At 36.9% G+C, this 22964-nt stretch overlaps 1 protein-coding gene across 8 annotated transcripts in view; it reads right to left on the bottom strand.

The window, feature by feature from the left end:
• Positions 1-22964, bottom strand: part of TBC1D19 (TBC1 domain family member 19) — a 207103-nt gene that overhangs the window by 17131 nt on the left and 167008 nt on the right. For 4 of the 8 annotated variants that reach the window (XM_063663586.1, XM_063663584.1, XM_063663585.1 and 1 more), the window contains 5 exons: positions 18183-18298; positions 12806-12876; positions 4238-4321; positions 2333-2399; positions 1971-2113 (listed from right to left, as the gene is read on the bottom strand). In XM_063663586.1, the coding sequence (XP_063519656.1) occupies positions 1995-2113; positions 2333-2399; positions 4238-4321; positions 12806-12876; positions 18183-18298 (457 nt within the window). In that variant the 3' untranslated portion in view covers positions 1971-1994. Of the gene's footprint in view, positions 1-1970; positions 4322-11618; positions 11824-12805; positions 12877-18182; positions 18299-22964 lie in introns of those variants that run through there. The other 4 variants (XM_054485276.2, XM_063663587.1, XM_063663588.1 and 1 more) reach the window with 2 other exon arrangements.

The raw sequence follows: 22964 nt of genomic DNA, 5'->3' as shown, positions 1-22964 counted from the left end.
ATTCAAGTCCATGCCTGGTAAAATCTAAACAAAAAATATGGGTATATTGTGAAAATATTTGTTTGCAACAGTAGTGACTATTCCTTCTGTCTCCAGTCCAGGTGTTACTAATATGCATAGTTCTCTACAAAGCATGGGTGTAGAAACTCTCCCCTCCTCTTTCAACTACCTCCCTCACATGGCATAGGTGTCTGGTGGTTACTTAGGAGTGGAGAAAGACCTGAGAATCTGGAAGGTGTCCTCACACAGTGGTTGCGTATTTATATTGGTAAGAGAAGTCTAGAAGGTCAAGCAAGGTATTGTTCCTATTCTCTGGCTGAGGCCACTCAACTTGTCTTAGGGCTGAAACACTGGGTTGGCCTTCTGTTGAGGAGAGTATAGTTCCTGTTCCTCATACAGTGCTCCATTACAACGTTTCTGTATTTGGCCACCAGCCTGGCATTATTCAGACCTCTGACAGAGTTGGGGAGCACTCTCAGGGTGAAGTTCTATTTGCCATCCTCAGACTCAAATCTTTCTTTCCAGACATGTATTCAGTTCTTTCCTCTTTCTTTAGGCTCTCACACATGAAATACTCATTCATCTACTTTTCTCCTACACTAGGGGAGGAAATCCATCAACATAAAAAACAGTCTGCCTCTCTCCATATCTCTGTTTTCAACATACACTCTCCCCACCTCCCCACTATGGGTCAGTCCATCACCCAAGTCTTGGCAGTGTATCGTGCATGTGTTATGGGTGCAAATTAAGTTGTGTATCGAAAAGAATTTGTTGCTTTATATTTCAAAAAAACTTTGCAGTGATTCCATTTATAAAGGAGGAATTATTTTGTCTGAAGATAATCCCTCCCCATGCCCGAAGTAAGTAGAAACAACAAATAGGCAGAAGTCAGAAGAGAGGAGAACCAAATTCACCAGATGAGAAAAAATAGGTGAGTCACCAAACTAGTGTAGTGATAGAGCAGAGACTACCACAACTCCTGCTAAGAAGCAGCTGACTTTGATTAGACCATATCAGGCTGCCTGAGGCAGTAGGTGCCCCTCCCCAGAGACAAATGATCTAGACCACAGCAGTAAAGTTTATTGCTCAGTCACCTCTGAGGAGATGGTTCATCTACACATCCCCGTTTATTCTACTCCTTATCAGAACTTACTCTCTAGGCATCAATTACCTAAAAACTTTCTTCCCTTAATCTGACCTAATTTGCTCCCCACTTCTCTCATCCCCAAATTCCCCTCCTTAATAAACCATCTCCCCCTACCTGTTTGGAATTCCCAATCCCCAATATGAGTTCATTAAAATCCTGGGTTTTTCAGTCTCTTTTCTGGAGATCTATTCACAGTCTCACTTAACTAAAAGCAGGCTATATCTTGGGGACATGGTTTCTCTGAAACCCTTTCAAACTTTTTTTCTTTCCTCCCCGAAAGTGCTTCAGCACCAACCTTACTCCTCAATGCCAATTTTAGAGTGTTATTCCTCCTTCCTTCTTGCAAACCCCCTCTGCTCCTTTGAGGCTCATGCCATCTGGTTCTACTACTCTTCCGCCTCCACGCTGCTGTCGCCTACTAGTAGTCTCTGGGTCTTTCCTCCTCATTTTCAGGGAAGTGAGCTTGCAACTCAGTTTTCTTCTTTATTCCTACCCTACTCCTATTGTCCTTTGTGGCTGCAACATGTATGCTCATGATTCATCTAACATCATGGACTCTTGGTTTTTTGACTTCCTCATATTTTCAATGATATTTTCTTCTACCCTATTTCAGCTATCCATATGCCTTACATTTTTACATCAACAAAAATGGCACCATCTCCAAAATTTCAAATGCAAATATCACATTCTGACTACCAATATTAACCTTCCACGTTATGTGCCTTCAAAATTACCCTTCTCTCAGAAGCGCTTTTATTTTTTTGGTGTAACCTTTAATCCATTCACCCCTCTTTATCCATATCCATCACCAAACCCTCCTTACCTTTTATTTCTCTTCTTTTCTAGTTTATATTCCATGACCCATCATTATAGGTTCTTCCTTGCAAACCTCAACTTCTTTGTTCTGTTGAATGAGATTTGGAATCCAATAAACTGCACTCTTCTTCCTGCCTGAGTTCAGCAGTACTTGAGAGAGAAAATTAAAATCTAGGCTGATGAAAGCAGATGAAGATGATATATCATCTTTCTTACTGCTAAAGTTAATCCCAAGGAATATGACTTAGTTTTACAGCAAGGACTTTTAAAAACTGAGTTAGTCACGGGCTCCTCAGCTTTTAAAAACTGAGTTAGATACAGGCTCCTGAACAACTACAGCCATCTCCTCCCCCATCCCCAATTCCATACCATGGGATCTGGACTCTGTAAAGCTCAGGGAATAGAGGAGCAGTGCAGAACCGTTCACTGTGGGCAGCTGGATTCCGTGAAAAAGATGAGAGAAGGAGGTTGGCTTTAAATGCTCACTGTCATATCCCGACCTCATCAATAATATAATTCATTCTTCTCCAGGGGAGGAGGGAGTGAGGGCCAGCTATCAGCCAAAATATTACATTGATAAATATTTTAAAATACTTGTTAAACTTATTCAAAAAAGAAGTACATTTCATTTAAAATTAGGTGAACTGTAACACTTTTATATTTGATTGCAACTTCTAGTCAGCAAATAAGAAATGAAAAAGAACAGGCATACATATTTGAAAGAAGCAAAATTGCCTATTTATAGATAACATACTGTACGTCACCTAGGGATGCTGCAAAAAAGGATAGTAGAAGTAGTAAGTTCAGCAAAGTCTCAGGACACAAGGTCAATTACACCAGCGAGCTCCTTCCACACAGAAGAAAACATTGGGACTTGGTGATATACTTCCCCTAACACCCCTCTTCCTCTATCACACTTGCCCAACTTTCTGTGGTCTTTTCCCTGTCAGCACCAGAACAGAAGTTTGTATTCAAGATACTTTTATGTATTTTATCTTACTTGTGTAGACCCAGAAAATCTGAGACAGGTCTCAGTTAACTTAGAAAGTTTATTTTGTCAAGGTTGAGGATGTATGCCCGTGACAAAGCCTCAGGAAGTCCTGATGACATGTGCCCAAGGTTGTTGGGATGCAGCTTGGTTTTATACATTTTAGGGAGGCATGTGCCATCAATCAAGTACATTTAAGAAAGACATTGGTTTGGTCCAGAAAGGTGGGACAACTCAAGGCGGGGACGCTTCAAGGCTATAGGTAAATTTAAACATTTCCTGGTTGATGGCTGAGTTTGTCTAAAAACCTGGGATCAATAGAATGTTTGGGTTGTGGAGACCAAAGTTTTATCATGCAGACGAAGCTTTTAGCTAGTGGGCTTCAGGGAGAACAGGCTGTAAAATGTTTCTCATCAGACTTAAAGTCTGTGTTGATTTTAATGCTGGAGAGGTATAGTGAGGCATGTCCGACCCCCACTTCCCTTTATGGCCTGAACCAGTCTTTCAGGTTAAATTTTAAGAGCCCTGGCTGAGGAGGAAGTCCATTGAGATGGTTGGGAGGTCTTAGAATTTTATTTTTGGTTTACATTCGATCATTATCAAAATCACACAAGAGAAACTAAGACAGAATCAACTATTTTATAAAAAGGGTTATTAAAACAATGTGAATTTGTTATTTTCATATGTTACAGTTAATACAGTAAACTTAATTTAGCTGCGAGGAGACAGATTGTCTCTTATTGCTGTCACAAACTATGACCCACATAGGAGCTCAAAACAATACAACATTATTATCTTACAGTTTTGGAGGTCAAAAGTCCTACAATCAAGGTGTCAGTAGGGATGCATTCCTTCTGGAGGGTCATGGGAGACTCCATTTCCTTCCAGCTTCTAGAAGCTGCCTGTATTCCTGGCTCATGGCCCCCTCCTCCATTTTTAAAGCCAGCTGTGTGACACCTTCAAATCCCTCTGTGACTCATACCCTCCTGTTTCTCTGTTTCACTTTCAATTATAAGAACACTTGTCATTACATTGGGTCCACCTGATAATCCAGGATAATCTCCCCATCTCAAAACCGTTAATAACATCAGCAAGTCCCTTTTGCCGGTAAGGTAACATATACAGTTTTCAGGAATTAGAACATGAATATCTTTGAGGAACCATTATTTTTCGTATCACAGGAAGGATGGCGCCATTACTTTAAGAAAGAGGTGCTAAGATTCTATTGTCATAGGGGGTACTGTCTCTTACCACATTTGATACTGAAAAAGCAATCACACGAATACCTGTATACATTGAAGGTCCAGCACAGTACCTTGCTCAGAGTAAGTATTCAATGTTTGTTGAGTAAGTATAGGTACACCACATATCTAAGAAAAAAGTTTTAAGGATAAAGAATAGTTGAATAAGTAATTAAAAACCATTTTCCAATTAATATGACAAACGCATTGATAATACCTGAAGCCAACTGTTTAAGTTAAAAGGATAATTTTAAGAAGCCATGTGAATGATCAGCAACATAAAACTTAATCTATCTTCTCTGTATGTCAATATTGCTCCCCACCTCCTTCTGAATCTGTCTCACTTTCCCCTACTGTTTTTATTTATTTATTTATTTTGAGACAGAGTCTCACTCTGTCATTCAGGCCAAAGTGCAGTGGCGCAACCTCAGCTCACTGTAACCTTCATCTCCCAGGTTCAAGTGATTCTCCTGCCTCAGCCTCCTGAGTAGCTGGGATTACAGGCATGTGCCACCATACACAACTAATTTTTCTTTTTTTTGTACTTTTAGTAGAGACGGGGTTTCACCATGTTGGCCAGACTGGTCTCGAACTCCTGATCTTAAGTGATCCGCCCACCTCGGCCTCCCAAAGTGCTGAGATTATGGGCGTGAGCCACCGTGCCCATCCTCCCCTACTGTTTTATAGTTAAATTGGCCAAACTACTGTTTATGAATATTGAAAAATATTTGTTAAACTTATTCAAGAAATAAGTACATTTCCTTTAAAATTAGGTGAGCTGCAACACTTCTGTATTCAATTGCAAGTTCTAGTCAGTGCATAAGAAAAGAAAAGAAAGCATAGCTATTTGAAAGAAACAAACAAAATTTTATTTATTTATGGTTGACATACTGTATATACGGAAAATCCCAGGGAGGCTACAAAAAAGGATAGTAGAAGTAGTAAGCTTAGCAAGGTCTCAGGATACAAGGTCAATATAAAATATCAATTGTATTTTACATCTTAATAACAAAAGATTGGAAATTGAAATAAAAATACCATTATTTAAATACAATAGCATCAAAAAATGTGAAAGAATTAGGGATAATTTTAACAAAATATGTGCAAGAACTGTACACTGAAAACTACAAAATATTACTGAGTAAAATTAAAGCAGATCTAAATAAATGGAGAGATATGCCATGTTTATGGATTGGGGGACTCAACATTGTTAAAGATATCAATTATTTCCAGGCTGATCTATTAAGCCAATGCTATCTCAATAAAAATTAACGCAGACTTTTTACTTCTTTTGGTGCAGATTAAAAAGTTCTTTAGAAATGTGAAGAAGTTAGAATGGCCAAATAATTTTAACATACGTGAATAAAGTTAGAGGACTTACACTACCTGATTTCAAGATTTACTATAAAACTACAAAAATCAAGAAGAGTGCAATATTAAAATTAGGTTAGACAAAAATTCATGAACAGAATAGAGGGTCCAGAAACCAGCCCATATACATAATCAGTTAATTTTATACAAAGGTACTGATGTAAAAGGGAAAAGACGGTCTCTTCAGCAAATGATTTATATCCATGTGCAAAAACAAAACCTCAACCCTTAACTTGCACCATACACAAAAATTAACTTGGAAAAAAAGGAATCATAAACCTAAATGTATGAGTTAATCCTTAAAGTTTCTAGAAGAAAACATAGGGAAAAAAATATTTGTGACTTTGACTTAAGCAAAGATTTCTTGGAGAGGAAGCCAAAAATTTAAACCATAAAAGAAAAAATAGATAAATTGGACCTCAACAAAATTAAAACTTTTTCTCTTTAAAAGACAGTTAAGAATATTAACTATCTCATGGTTAAGCAAATTAACTATCCTATAGGCTTGGAGAAATTTTTGCAAACCATATGCTGCATCCAGAATAAAGACTCTTTACAACTTTGTTTGTTTTGACACAAGGTCTCCCTCTGTCATCCAGGCTGGAACGCAGTGGCGGGATCACAGCTCACTGCAGCCTTAACCTCCAACCTCAAGCGATCCTCCCACTTCAGCATCCCCAGCACTCCCACCAGTAGCTGAAACTACAGGTGTGCACCACCATGCCTGGCTAATTTTTTTTGTATTTTTTGTAGGGACATGGTTTTACCATGTTGCCCAAGCTGGTCTTGAACTCCTGGGCTCAAGCCATCTTCCTGCCTTGGCCTCCCAAAGTGCTGGGATTATAGGTGTGAGCCACCACACCTACCCTATAACTTAGTAAGATCATTGATTTAAAATGGACAAAAGATTTAAACAGATACTTTACAAAAGAATATGTATAAATGGAAAATAAGTATGAAAATACGATCAATATCATTAGGAAAATACAAATTATAACTACTTATTAGAATGACTAATATGACAACACCAAGTGTTGGTAGTAAGGATTGGGAAACACTGGAACTCATATACTGTTGGTGGCAACATAAAACAGTAGAACCACTTCAGAAGAGTTTGGAGGCCTCCTTCTAAGTTAAACATGTGCTTACACATAACCCAGAAATCCTACTCCTAAGGTATTTACCCCAGATAAATGAAGATATATGTCCACATGAAGGCTTGTGCACAAATGTTTATAGTAGATGTATCCATAATACACCCAAACTGAAAACAACATGAATGTACATTAACAATGGTAAATAAACAAATTGTGAAATACTCATACAATGAAATCCTAGGCAGTAGTAAAAAGGAATGAACTACTATCACACAATATGGATGAATCTCAAAACATGCTGAGCAAAAGAAGCCAGACACAAAAAAGTACGTATGGATTATTCCATTTACGTGAAACTCTAGAAAAGATGAATCTAATCTTTAGGGACAGAAGCAGATGAGTGGTTGGAGTGAATGCGTGTATGGGGGATTGGATGGAGAGGGGCACAAAAGGAACTATTTTGGGTGATGGATATGTTCTATATTTTGATGTGGTGTTGGTGACATGGGTATATACATTTGTTAAGCCTTATAGAACTGTACACTTAAAATGCATTTTATTTTACATAAAATATACATATAACTTTATTGTACATAAATTATACTTAATCAAGTTAACTTAAATGAAAAAAAAAGAGTGACTGAACCATTTCATTTTTTCCTCTGAAAATATTCTTTCCTTTTGGACTTCCAAAGGCAACTCCACAAATTCCTTTATCAGTAAATGAGTGAATTAGAATAGATGACATCATTCGTTCATTCAATAAATATTTACTAAAGTCTATTATGGGGCAAACACAATGCTAGATTCTAGAGATATATGGCTGAAAAAGAATCCAGTTTTGTCCTCAAGGAGTCACAGTCTAGTGGGAGTGAAAGACAAGCTAACTTGATTATAACACATCTTATGTATATGTAGGGGTTAAGGATTCATAAGAGAAGCAGTCTTCCCTGATGATGCAACACCTGAGGTGTGTTTTGATGTACAAGTAAGAGTTAGGTAAAGAGGGAAAAGAAGGCATTCTAAGCAGAGGAAGCTGTAAGGGCAAAGGGCCAAAGGCAAAATATGTACCTTGTATTAGGTACTTCGAGTGGTTCAGTAGGTCTGAAATATACAATTTATCCTTGTAAGGTCATGGTTGTGTCTTGATTAGAAGAAGTTAAAATATACTACTCTAGTTTGAGCAGTGTGTAGACAGGGGTTCTATACCAAATAATGATACTCCTTATTACTGTGCATCACCTAAAAGGAAAATAACTGCCATCAGTTCGGATCCTTTCTGTCGCAAAGAAAACGCTTTGGGTCTTGTAAAAAAATAGTCCAGAGGTAGACTGGTGCAGCACGATCTGGGGATCAACAAGGCCAAAAGAGCAGCTTTTCCTTCTCTCCATTCCTAGACTGCAGCAGCTACACACCCTACATTCTTTCATTTTCATATCCAGCTTCCCTGAAAGATTAAACCAAAGCTTCCCAATTAAGTTTCACTAGCTCTCATTGGTCTCGATTTTGCACTGGTCCTGAAGCAATCCCCATGGCCAGAGGAACAGTACATGTGACTACTTGGCTAGGACCCAGAGGTCCTGGGGATGCAAGTCAGCCTCACCTGATGCACATGGGGAAGGGGTAGATCACTAAAGAAAAATCAGAGCATTTGTGGAAGAAGGAAGACTAGATACAAAGGAGAAATTGATTTATAGAAAACAGATCCCAACAATTTCTGAGTAGGTCAAGGGATACAGACATATATGGACAAATTTCTGCTTGCATCTTCCACATTTAGGACAGACAAGGCAATGAAAACTGCCTTGAGAATAAAGTGACAAAATCAGAACACATATCCAAAAAGCTATCACTTAATACCATAAGCATCATATGAGTGATGAACAGTTTTATGAGAACAAGGAGAAGGGCATAAGTAATTTAACTTATAGGCTCCATGGTATCTTCACAACAGAGAAAAATTTTTGGGGGAGGCCTTGAGAAATGGAGAAGATTTTGGTGGAGACAAAATAAACAGCTATATATGGTTGAGAATCAGCATGGAACCTGGTGAGGCTGAAGTACAGGATAATGGATCATTGCGGGAACATAGGAATCAAAAGACCAAGCGGTGAAGAATTTTTCCTGTTATGCTACAGAGCCTAGCCTTTATCCTTTAAGAAATGAGAAGTTGTTGAGTTTTTCAAGCACAGAAATGGCACAATCAAATCTGCATTCAGAGAACTATAGGACTAGACTAGACTAGACACTTCCTAATGCAAGAAGGAAGGAGATAAATCTGGGGGGAGAGAAAAAGCTAAATTCTGAAGTAGAAGGCTGAGACAACTCAAGCTTAATGGCCTCTATTTTCCCTGCAAAATAGGAGAAGAGAGCACATGCTGAGTGTGGGGTGTTGTGAAGTTAAGACAAGCTGGAAATTTCAATTAGCCAGAACACTGCCTTACCAAAGCATTCTCAACAAAACCATTATTCAATAAACTCTTCCATACTATAAAGTCATAATATATCACATTAGTGGGTGAACTGACATCCTGAAGAACCAAATATAATTTGCCTATTAGGCTACATCAATGCCAATGTATCACTGTTCACTCCAATCTTTGTAATCACTGGCAGAGCAGATGTGAAGGGGGTGCATGGGTTGGGAGGAGATGGCACAGGAGGATGCAAGAGGAAGAAAGCCAAATGAGGGAGCCTAAGGAGGCGTGGTTAAAGATGGAGCGGACAGGTCCAGTGTGGTCACTCACGCCTGTAATCCCAGCACTTTGGGAGGCTGAGGTGGGTGGATCACTTGAGGTGAGGAGTTTGAGACCTGGCTGGCCAACATGGTGAAAACCTGTCTCTACTAAAAATACAAAAAATTAGCCAGGTGTTATGGCACATGCCTGTAGTCCCAGCTACTTGGGAGGCTGAGGCAGGAGAATCACTTGAACCCAGGAGGTGGAGGTTGCAGTGAGCCGAGATCGCATCACTGCACTCCAGCCTGGGTGACAGAGCCAGACTGCGTCAAAAAAAAAAAAAAAAAAAAATAGCATGGGTAAGGCAGCCCGATGACTCTCAGTGCAGTGTTTTAACAAGCAGCCAAGAGCACAGCTTGGCAGAGAGGGTTCTTCAGAAGCAGCAAAGTGGGTGGTTGTCAACCAGGTCTGGCATTGGGATTCAGATTCGGATCTACTGCCTAGAGCCACCTGTTTCAAATGAAAGGATCTGCTATGGCATGGTCCATTTATCTTTACAGACATAGTCTTAAACTATCAGGTTAAATGATAGAAATGCTAATGAAGTTGTGCATTCTTCATATATCATCTTCTACCGCTTGACCTTAAAATGTCATATACAAACTAAGTACCAACAATATCCTTCATTTGCTTGGTGCTTTGCAGTTTAAAAAATTACTTTCAAATATAGTATTTTCTCATTTGGTCCTACAGGTCCTTACCTACCTGTAAGGTAAACGGAGAAGATACAATAAGTTCCTACCATTTATTGCCAGCCCCTCAACCCCAATTACAGATAAGAAAGCTTACATTATCTAGGGATTTACAGGAGGACCAAAATTTCCTCATCTGAGGACCAGAATTCTCCAGTCTAGTGTACTAGACTATTACGTTGCCTCTTTTAAAAAAGCTAATGCATATTCTCCTAAAGAAAAAAGCCAAAGATGGGCATATCTGAATGCATGTGAACCAGATCATTTAAAACTCACTCTCTTCCTAATATTTAGCCATTTTCTCAGAGTAGATAATAGTCATGGGTGTGTGCTTGTCCTGTCAATTAATGTGCATTTGCAAACAAAGAATGGCAAAGCAAACTGCATCACCTTCAAAAGCAATAAAATGGGGTTTATTAAGAATCAATCATGGAATAAATTATTATTCAGCTCTTAGTAAATCAACAAGCGTTTTTCCTAATATATACTGCCAAAATAAAAGACTCATAAAATACATTTGGGTAAAACTTAATAAAATTCTAGGCAATCAATAAGAGTATCAGTCTACTGATTTACAGTTTTAGTGAAGTGAACAGCATCTTAAATTTGAAACTAAAATCAAAGGACAATAGTTTTTGGACTTTTTCCCCCACATACTATTATTCCCTATTACAGAAATGGTAGGTCTTTAGGAAGTAATACAAAATAAGACCCTTCACTTATAATAAAGCCCAAAATAAGGCTGATGCCTTGCATAATGTCTGCAGTTTAGAATGAATGCCTACTACCTACTTTTAATCTCTCTCAGCTGCTCTGCCCTAGAAGTAAATCTTGTTAAATCAAGCTCAGCAAAAGTGAATGTGGTTTTGACTCCTCATTCTCTTGGGTGTCTTCCTTGTATAGTTACAAAGTAACAGAAGCTGGCAACAAGCCTCGGCAATGTCAAGTCTTCTAAGCAAGAGAAGGAAGGTTGAGAAGTGAAAAGGGATCACCTATAATTTTCTGACTTTCAGAGAGTCAAGCATAAAATATTGTCAGATGGAGACAATTGCATTCGACCTTCCCCAGTAGAGATGTTTAAAGAGAGAAATAAAATGGAGAGAAATGTAGAAAATCCCTGGGGTGTAAAAAGTTGCTTAAAACATCATTTAAGCAACTTTTGAATTCCTACTTAAAAACATTATCTTTTTCAAGTGTTCTCACACCCTACCCCACGCCTGGCTCTTAGTGAGGAGCAATTTATGGGACAAAACAATACATTATCTAGAGATAAATTTATAAACTGACATAAAAGAATTATCCAGGAAGCTACATTACCTCTTGAAGTTTATTACACTATCTTTAGTTCTTATTGCATATATTATTACATGCCATTTATAAGTCAGGATTATATATATATTATAATATTATATATATAATGCTCAATTTAGCAGAAGTTGTGTTTATTGCTTCTCTCTTGAAAATCAGCAGCATGCGATGCAATATTTGGTGCAGAGTTATTGTTTCAAAAAGTGAGAAACTACTTAGGTTTAACTGAAGAGGGAACATGATCTTTATTGGCTTATATGCAAAGTTTCATTTTGGTTTTATGCAGAGTTTGCATAGTTCATGATTTGTTTCTAATGAAAAACTAGATGTGTTGTCAGTGACTGTGAAGATCAGGTGACAGTAGCAAACAGAAAAATTTGAAGAAGAGGCATAACTTTTAAAGTAGAAAGGTCAGCAAGAACTGCCTGAAACAAAAAATAAAAAGAATTATTAATAGCAAAGCGAAGTCTATGAAATAAGGTAAACATAATTACAATGTAATTTTGACACTAAGCTCCTTCTTCGGATTTGTCCTAAATCTTAGTACTAAAGCTACAACTTTCCTTCTCTTTTCAGAATATCTTAATGTTAGTACATGTGCAAAATGCTAAAATGTGCTGTAGAAAATAACCTGGATGTTAGCCTCAGTCTTCTTCAAATATACAAGGTAGCATGAGTTTATAACAGGTTTAACATTTCAACTTGCTTCTATAAATAAGCATACATTATGAATCCTAGTCCTGTTATTCTAGTGTAAGGAGTAACTGACTGCAGGAAATCATTTTGAGATGGAACTAATGTTTATTCAGTTGCAAGATGCATAAACATCCTCTTCCCTTTAAACAAAAATGCAGGCAGCTATTTTAAGGAAAAATTTATATTTCTGTGAAAGATAACAAATAGAATAATACAGTAAGCACTATTTAATTGAACCATATTTCAGGTATAAATTATACCACTGAAAAGAAATCAGCTTTAAATAATTAACTCACAATTTAAAATAACCAAAAAAGCCCATGTATCTTCACTATATCATCCAAATACATGCTCTTTAATTCTCTCAAGTGGTTTTTCTTCTGTGAAAATAATGCATGGACATGAACAATAAAAAAATGCAACATAAACCCCAATTGTTTCCATTAAAATTACCAGGTATCTGGTTTCCCATATGGTTATAATGGTTTCCTATAATAATCTTGTTTATTACTCCTTCATAAGAAGACTTTTCTCAAGTAATTAAAGAAATTTGAATCCTTAAGTATTATTAGCTCAGAACTTAACAGGTTTTAACCGAGTTAAAAAATCTGGCTACAAGTAATGCGTGTCCTATGCAACAGACACTAAAATGACAGCCTGGCAATCTCTCAGAAACTATTTCCATCCCATCTGAGTGAAACTTATCCTTACTTCAGCTGCAGCCAATGATGTCACCTCCATCAGGTTCACTGCTCGGAAAGCAAACACGGCAGCTGCCAGCACTGGAAAAGAATGCACACTACTTCAACTGCTGGCCTTCTCATCAGCCCGGCACGGTTACTGCTATGCTATGCCCAAAATCCACTGCACGGAAACTCAGAACTAGCGCTTTACACAACCGACCACACCCCCGCATTCTGAGTTAAGGTCTTGCGATGAACGGAAATTGTCTGCTCTAGAGGACAGTGCCTGATGGCCAGACAAACTGAATACCACAGTTTTGAGAAAAAGGAAAATTCAGTGTTCTTAAAAAAAAGCCATTTTATAAGTTATTTCTTTCAGACCTACAACTTAAACCGTTTTAAAATGGCATGAAGAGCTAATGAGGTTTTTTTTGTTTTTTTGTTTTGGTTTTGGTTTTTTGGTAGAGATGGTGTCTTACTATGTTGCCTAGGCTGGTCTTGAATTCCTGTGCTCAAGTAATCGTCCTGCCTCACCCTCCCAAAGTGCTGGGATTACACGGGTGAGCCACTATGCCTGGCCTAATGACTGTCTTACTGATTAAGGTTTATTTTGGTGCAGGTATTTCTTACTAATGTAGTAGACAGGCTTCTGAAATGTTATATGGAGGCTGAATTTTTAAATAGATTATGTTTCATATGTACCAAGGAGGTGTCCTGATAGAAACATGGCTTTAAAGTCTTTTCTTAAAAAATATTTTTATAATTTTTTGTTACATTTTTATACACACCACTGACTTTCTTAGAGTGTCACAAATGGATATATCTGTAGGGAGGGCTGCTGTGGGATTGATCCTGACATTTAATTTAATGTTGGCTACAGGAAAAAAGAAGTGAAACTTCAAAAAAATCCAAACATTACAGGACAACTTAAAGGTCAGTAATATACATTAAGTAGAAAACAACACTGGAGACCAGGCATGGTGGTGCACACCTGTAGTCCCAGCTAACTGGGAAGCTGATGCAGGAGTCTTGAGCTCAGGAGTTTGACAGCCTGGGCAACATGGCAAAAACCCGTCTCTTAAAAAAAAATTAAAAACAGCATTTGGATTATTGTTTCCATTAAACATAGCGCACATGGAAAAAGAGTAATGCTAACATGCAAAACTTATATAACCTACCATAAAACTCCATGTGAGGGAGTGAGTCATAAACAACAGAAGGACCCATTTGAAAGGCAGGTGACCCTGATAAGGAGATGGTACTGCTTGGAGCTAACTCTTGACTTATCTCCTTTTCTCTCCATCACGAGTGATGGTAGTGGATTCTCTACCCAACAAGTCATTGAAGTTTAGGAAATTAATGGTAAGAAATATTCAAAATACTGGGCACAATGACTCATGCCTGCAATCCCAGTGCTTTGGGAGGCTGAGACAGGAGGATTGTGTGAGCCCAGGAGTTGAAGACCAGACTGGAAAGCAAAGCAAGACCCTGGTCTCTACAAAAAATTTAAAAAATAAGCCAGCCACGGTGGTGCATTCCTGTAGTCCCAGCTACTCGGGAGGCTGAGGCAGAGGATTGCTTGAGCCCAGGAGTTCTAGGCTGTAGTGGGCTATGATTGTGCCACCGTGCTCTAGCCTGGGTAACATAGCAAGACCTTGTCTCAAAAAAAAAAAAAAGAAAAAAGAAAAAGAAATATCAAAATCATTTGGAAGACTGGTTCCTAGGTATACTGCATACCTAATGCAAACACATATATTTTTTAAAATACATTTTTACAAAGAGAATAAGTCATTCTCATACCAATTCTGTGAGTTAAATACTATTAATAGCCCATTTTACTAATATAGAGAGTGAGGCATAGTAAGTGGGGTGACACGTTCAGAGGCACCCAGGTAGAAAATAGTAAAGCCAATACTCAACCTTGGCTCTGGAGTTGTGCTTCTAACCACTATGTGAAGATACTATTGAGACTGAAAGTAAGCAGCAACTACTCATCTCTGACATGAAAATCTGTGTGCTTTCCTAAAAATCATTGGCTCTGCTGTCTATCAGAATGGCTTTCCAGAGATGGCATGAAGGATGCTGCTACAGTGGTCCTGGTCATTGTGCCTGAGGAACAGAAGTCAGCAGCCAGGCCTCTTAATTTCCCCAGATAAAGGCCAAGCACAACCAGTGACTGGGAAGCACAGGCACTTTTCTAGGGGACTAGAGATTTTGGACAGTCAGGCAAAAAAGCATTAGAACTCGTTAGACAGAAAAATTCTGGAGAAAAAGATGAGAATGGTAAAATTTTAAAAGTCAAGTCAGCTGGAGTTAGTGAATATGTAACAGTAGATACAAGAGATCTGCAACAAAGGATTTACTCCTTAACTGAAATGGAGAAAACATGAATGCTTTAAAGTCACTGAGTTTCATGTTTACAAGAATATCAAAGAAAACTATTTCTGTAGACCAGCAATTTTTTACAGATTCCTAATATCTGGAATCATATTTTATATAGTGCAGGCATTTTAGCAGTTAAAGAGTATGATTACTACTTCCTTTTATGTATATAATTGAACATAGTTGCTGAAAGCTTGACAGGCTGGCCAAATTTCTGCTCCAGCAGGAAAGAGTTTTACATAGTGGGAAACTGTTTCTCCAAAGGTAGATAAGAAGGGGAAAAAAAGAGCAGTTCACTAATTGACCTCAGCATCCAAAATGCTTATGCGCTCATAACCTTTATTTATCTTGGTGTCACATCACAGAAGTTCCTTTCCATCTGCCTCATGTTTGGTTTGCCCAGCCCTTCCACAGAACAGGTTTGTTTGCCAGGGAGGAAAGGTCTACACTTTGGGATATTTTCAACTGAAATTATGCTTCATATGAAATATAGAGGCTCTAATATTTTCTTTTGGTCTTATTACTTTAATTCTAAGCAATTCTATCAAGAACATTAAGAAAACTTTGCTTTAAACTGTTCTTCAAAAGGCTCTAATTAATTCACAATTAAAGCCAGTGACATTTATGAAAATATTTCTCAAGACTACATAGTAACCCACTTGATCAAAAAGGTGGTTCCAAAATACTCATACCAAAAGTATATGAAATAATCAAAACTAATTTGTATACATTTACATGAAATTATCTACCCTGTGGTTCTTTATCTGAATTCCATGGTAGAGGAGCTTCCTTCAGTCTAGTTCCATTTCTAGATGTTCCAGAATTCTTCCCTGTAGATTTTTTTAAAGCACTCAGGGAAAATGGGTGGAAGCAATAATGCAGACTACATTTCTATCTATCCTTCAGTAACCTTTTTATTAATTATTGAGCTCAGAGAAGAGTGCCTGGCTTAGAGCAAATACAGTATTCAACATACATTTATTTCTCTTTTCCTTCAGTTTGCTAATGGATGATAAAGCACAGAATGAGAGAATTTAAATTGAAAGAGGGCTTGAAGTTTTTCTAATTCAACATTTCTTTCAAGGTATGAAACCTCTTGATCCTTCACATAACAGTTAAAGAACCCATTCTACTTTTTGAAAGTCCTAATTATTAGAAAGTATTTTCTTATACTGAACCCTCCTTTTTAACATGCTTTAATGTCTCTTTAAAATGATACCGAAAGCTATACACAGTACTCTTCAAATTTTCTGGCACACTCAGAGGACAGACATTTGGTTAAAAGTCTACAATTCTCTCACTTGAGAAATGACAGTAGAAAACAAGGCTACTTAGCTTGGAAAATAGAAGACTTTGGGGAGAGGCGAAAATGTGAGAGTAGAGAAAACATGATAATTACCCTTGGTTTAATAGGGGTACATGTAACGAGCCATATTATCCAGAAATGAAATGGGCCACCAGGTAAGGCAGGGATTGCCCAATACTGAAGTGTCCCAACAGAGGATAAGAAAGGCTTGTGAACAATGTTTAGAAAAAGTTATACTCAACACCCTTGCGGATTCCTTCTCTTGCTAGATTATATATGTTACTGCCATTCAGCCAAAAGAAATGAGGGCAGACCATTATTTCCTAACTCATATTTATATAGGTTTTTAAAAAAATTGAGAGAGAAGAATACTAGAAGTGGCTAAAAACATTAATCAGTGATATCTCTGATTATAGCAGGGTAATTGCCACCCAGGGACATATGCTACCCAGTAACTATAACTATAGACTTCTCAGCATTCAAGAATATGTTAAGGCTGGGCCTGGAGGCTCACACCTGTAATCCCAGCACTCTGGGAGGCCGAGGCGGGTGGATCACTTGAGGTCAGGAGTTTCAGACCAACCTGGCCAACATGGCAAAACCCCGTCTCTACTAAAAATACAAAAATTACCTGAGTGTGGTGGCAGGCGCCTGTAATCTCAGCTATTCAGGAGGCTGAGGAAGGAGACTTGCTTTAACCCAGGAGGTGGATGTTGCAGTGAGCCGAGATCGTGCCACTATAGCCCAGCTTGGGCCACAGAGTGAGAGTGTCTCAAAAAAAAAAAAAAAAAAAAAAAACCCGAATATGTTAATATGGTACCTAGAGAATCTTCCTATCATATTCTTCTTCAACTAAGCTTTATTTCCACAGCAGCCCAGAGAGGTGATTTTATAATGCTATCAATGTAAGGTATGGAAACATTGTGCCAACTTTTCTGATCCCTATCTATTGTGAAAACATTGTAATTATTATTTGAATTTCCTGGTAATCTCATTAATAAAATAATTAAGTCTATTGTGCACAAGGGAAGCAAAATAATATAATTAATAAGAAATATATGCCCTCTTTGTAATCATATAATTGCCTTGGGCATACATCTGTTGTAAGAACTGCTTAATTATTAAATAAAAGATAAATCTGTGGCTTTGAAAAAAAGATGAAATAGTTTTTGGCCTGAGAGAATAAAAGGGAAAACTCAGCCAACAGGGAGGAAGTCAGAGACTGTTAGCAAAAAGGAAAAGGTTTTAACTTCATTTATAAACAGACACAGAAGAGCTGAGGTTTCAGCCATGTAGGGAGGCTTAGCCTCAGTTTGGATCTTAGGTGTTGAGATGGGGCATAGAACAGACTGCTAAGGTAGCCAGGGGAGTCCAGACTAGAAGGGAAGTATATCTACACTCTGCTGCACAGACCTCATAGGTGCTGGGAGATAGTGAGACCTAGCTGGACTAAAAGGGGAGAGGGAAAGGGAAGGGAAAATGAACTTTCCTGGGAGCTGGGAAGAAAGACTAGAAGTAGGCTGGTATTGTGCAGTTACATAAAAGTATCAAGACTGCAGTTTTTGTTGGTACTTATCTTCAAAGCCGGATATATCTATTAATTGTTCATGAATTAGAAGTGACAAATAAATTCCAGTTACAGATGGTGAATGTTAGGAAGAAAAGGGGCCTTATTATAGAAACAGCATGTGTTCTACAAACAAGCATTTACTCTTACCAGCGAGAATTTCCAGAGAGTTGTATCCTAGGATTCTATCCCATAAAAGCAAGAGCTGATCTGTAGCTAAGTATCCAGAGAAAGCTCGAACCATCCACTTAAATGATATGCGAAGTCTATAAGCAAGGAAAAATAAAAATTAATGTACCACTGAAATTTTTTCTCACGAAAATGGAGTATCAGAAGAACCCAACCAATTCTATTGTTAAGGTAACTCCTTCAAGAGTCTTAGAAATCACCTGGGCATTTAAAACTTAAGTACTTTCTTGAAAGCTGCAAGAGTGCAGTGGTGAGAAACTGTAAGTCCTCAAATTAGTGGTCTTAAAGTATTAAGAGGAAGAATTACACATGCTGGGTCCTCTTTTATTCTAGAGGTCAGCCTTTATAAAACTCACTTCTACATTCCGTTTTTCAGAGTGTATACTACTTAGCTATCAATGAGCTGACCTTCTGATAGTCTTAACAATTGCAGGCAATCCATAATAATTTGAATTTTTATTCAAAATACTTGAAAGATTGTTCAATGCCTGCATATTTTCTCAATTTAATAAATTATTTTCTACATTTCAGTCAAATGGCTATATAGGATGAATAAAATAAAATAACAAGTATGAGTACAAGGACAAAAATAGTTTTAAAGCTATGAGACATTAGAAATAGATTTCTGATTTCAAACCCTTCATTTTAGTTAGGAGGTTATAGAACTCTGAAAGATCAGCCAGAAAATTCAATTAAATTCCATTTTGCTGAAACAATTCTAAGATGTATGAGATCTTACTACTTATAACTAGGTTATGTTACAATAACAATTTATCTCTGAAATCAGGAAATGAACTCTTTGGCTCTGGTGCCTTAAGAGATCAACCAGTTCTTCACATTTCTGTATTATCTATTAGCATCTAATATCACTTGACTGTCCCTGACAGGTGCTAGCCAAACTGTTTGCTGGAATTATCATATTTTGTCAATAAACATCTGTGCTATTCTCTTAAAAGACAGAAAAGGACCCAGAGGTTGCCTTGGTTGGTGTCATTGTATTAATTATCTTAAGACTGAAAAAGATCCTCAAGTTTCAGAAATTCCTCAATACTGCATAACTATTGTTCTAATATAACAAAGGACATGTAGGCACTAGTATTGACTAAGCTTTTTGGGTGGTTTTAGAATATCTCTTTATATATACAAAAGAAACTTTGGGCCACTGGATATTTTAATAACTTACAAAATACATTCGAATTTAAAGTCAAAATTATTAACTTCAGCTCGCTTCATTTTACTCAAATTCTCATAGTGTCATATTTGGGGAATAGTGCCACACATCCCCACCCACCAATATAGAAATAACACAGCATAGCTTTTTAGAAATAAAGCTTATTGTACTATAATTTATGTATAGTTGTCCTCCTACGGTTTCACTTTCTGTGGTTTCAGTTACCCATAGCCAACTGTGGTCACCAACAGTCCAAAAATATTAAATGAAAAATTCCAGAAATAATCCATAAATTTTAAATTGTGTGCTGTTCTGAGTAGCCTGGTGAAAGTTCGCACGGTCCCACTCCAGATATGAATCATCCCTTTGTCCAGTGTATCTATGCTGTACATGTTACCCACATGTTAGTCACTTAGAAGCCACATTGGTTATCAGGTTGACTGTCCTGGTATCACAGCGCCTGTATTCAAGTAACCCTTTTTTTTTTTTTAACTTAATAATGGCCCCAAAGAGTAAGAGTAGTGATGCTTGCATATTGTTATAATTGTTCTATTTTATTATTAGTTATTGTAAATCTCTTGCTGTGCCTAATTATAAATTGAACTTTATCATAGTTATTCATATATAGGGAAAAACATCATGGTGTATATACAGGGCTCAGTACTATCCACAGTTTCAGGCATCCACTGGGGGTCTTGGAATGTATCTCCCACAGATAAGGGGACACTACAGTATAGTAGAAATTACCCTTATTAGTGTACAGTTCAATATGTTTTGTATGAAGAAGAACCAGATGAAAATTGTAGAACTGAAAAATACAATAACCAAAAAACCACACAAAAACATCTCACTAGATAGGATCCAATAGTAAAATGAAAATGATGGAGGAAAGAGCCAGAGAATTTGACTATAGATCAGTAGAAAATGTCCAATCTACACCATACAGAAAAAGGATTAAGAAAAAGTGAAGGGCTGTGTGTGGTGATGGCTGTAATCTCAGTGCTTTGGGAGGCTGAGGCAGGAGGAATACTTGAAGCCAGGAGTTTGAGACCAGCCTGAGCAACAAAGCAAGAACCTGTCTCTATGGAAAAAAAAAAAAAATAGACCTGCATGGACCTGTGAGAAAATAACAAACCTTATTTTTCTTCATCTTCTTTTTTTCTTTTATATCAAAAGTTTCAACATTTGTGTCATTGGATTGCCAGAAGAAAAGAAGAATGAGTATGGTGCAGAAAAAAATATTTAAAGGAATAACGGGTCAAAACTGCCAAATTTGGCAAAAGACATAAACTTATAAATTCAAGCTTAGCAAACACCCAAGAGGATAAATCCAAAGAAATCTATGCCTAGATATATCATAATGAAAGTGGTGAGAACTGAAAACAAAAATCTTGACAGTAGCCACAGAAAAATAAGAATTGATATCACTTCTTCCTGAAGTGCTTGGTAGAATTTGCCAGTGAAGCCATCTAGGCCTGAAGTTTATTTGAAGGTAGAATGTGATTAATTAAAGAAGTATATTGGCTGGGTGCGGTGGCTCACACCTGTAATCCCAGGACTTTGGGAGGCCAAGGCAGGCAGATTGCCTGAGGTCAGGAGTCCAAGACCAGTCTGGCCAACATGGTGAAACCCCGTCTCTACTAAAAATACAAAAAAAAAATTAGCTGCGCATGGTGGCATGCACCTGTAATCCCAGCTACTTGGGAGGCTGAGGCAGGGGAATTGCCTGAACCAGGGAGGTGAGGTTGCAGTGAGCCAAGATCGCATCACTGCACTCCAGCCTGGGCGACAGAGTGAGACTCCAGCTCAAAAAAAAAAAAAAAAAAAAAGAAGTATATTGTAAACCTCATGGCACCTATCAAAAACATACTTTAAAAGTATAAAAATCTAATAGTGGAGATAAAATGGCATAAAAAATGTTCAGTTCAAAAGTAGGCAGAGAATGAGAAAAAAGGAATAAAGAGAACATGGAACAACTAAAAAAATTTAGCAATATAGTTGATTCCAATTCAATAATATCAATTTCATTAACTATAAATGGTATAAACACACCGATTAAGAAACAGACTGCCACATAGGAAGACCCAACTTTCGACAAGAAACCCACTTAAAAAAAGATATTGATAATCAATATGTTAAGTAAAAGAATAGAAAAGAATGTATCATGCAATTATAATCAAAAGAAAGCTGGAATGGCTATATTAATATCAGACATAGTAGATTTATTACTAGGAATAAAACAGGACATTATATAATGATAAAGTGATCAATTCTCCTAAAAACAAAGCATCAAAATACGTGAAGAAAACGACAAATACAGCACTAAAGGAAGACATAGACAAAATACACAATTATAATTAGAGCTGTTCACATTCCTCTTTCAACAATTAATAGGAAAAGTAGACAGAAAATTAGTAAGTGTATACAAGGTTTGAACATCATTATTAACAAACTTGATTTCCTTGACATTTATATGACATTCTGCCTGATACTTGCAAAATATAAATTTTTTTCAGGTGCACATGGACCAAGACAGATCATGTTCTGGATCAAAAAACAAACTTCAACACTTTTAAAACAACTGAAATCATGTGAAGCATGCTGTTTAACTGCAACAGAATTAAAACAGAAATAAACGCCAGAAAGATAGCTTTCCAAATATTTAGAAATTAAACAATGTACTTTTACATAACCCATATTCAAAGAGGAAACCACAGGAGAAATTATGAAACATTTCTAATTAAATAAAAATGAAAATATAACATATCAAAATTTGTTAGGTGGAGGTAAATAGGTAATTTGAGGGAAATCTGTGACATTAGTGCTTATATTAGAAAAAAAGAAAGGTCCCAAATCAATGGTCTAACTTCTACCTTAAACAAGCAGAAAGACAAGAGCAAAATAAATCTAATGCAAGCAAAAAGAAGAAAATAATAAATATAAGAGTAAAAATAAATAGAATTAAAGTAGAAAAACAACAGAGAAAAAGAATCAATGGTACAAAAAACTGATTCTTTCAAAGATGAATAAAATTGATAAACCTGTAGCCAGAATAATCAAGAAAAAATGGGAGATAACACAATTACTAATCTCAGGAATGACAAAGATGATGTCACTACTAACCCTATAAATATTAAAAAGACTAAGCATAGAGAATATTATGAATAACTTTCTGTTTATAAATATGATAACCTAGTAAAAGACATAAACTACTGAAGGTTATTCAAAAAGAAATAGATAACCCAAGTAGTCCTATATCCATTAAAGAAATTAAATTCAAAATTAAAAAACCTTCCAAAAGCTTCAGTTTTTAAAAAATTGATTTCTACCTTGACAATTAGAATTTTTAGAGTTTTCCTATATAGGAATTTTAATGTTTATCATGTCATTGAAATAAATTTATTTCTTTTAATGAGTAAAGTATACAAACAGGCTAGAAAAAAATATTATTTCAGTTTCTAGTAATGAACTAAATGTCTTCATCCTAGTAAAGAACACCCTACTTATACTCCAATGGTGTCATTTCACAATAGCAAAAAGAAGTCAATTTACTACAAGAATAAAAGTCTTAT

The sequence above is a fragment of the Pongo pygmaeus genome, chromosome 3, assembly GCF_028885625.2.
Source record: "Pongo pygmaeus isolate AG05252 chromosome 3, NHGRI_mPonPyg2-v2.0_pri, whole genome shotgun sequence".
NCBI lineage: Eukaryota > Metazoa > Chordata > Mammalia > Primates > Hominidae > Pongo > Pongo pygmaeus.
The sequence above is the reverse complement of the archived record's forward strand: the minus strand, read 5'-3'. Positions and strand labels throughout refer to the sequence as shown.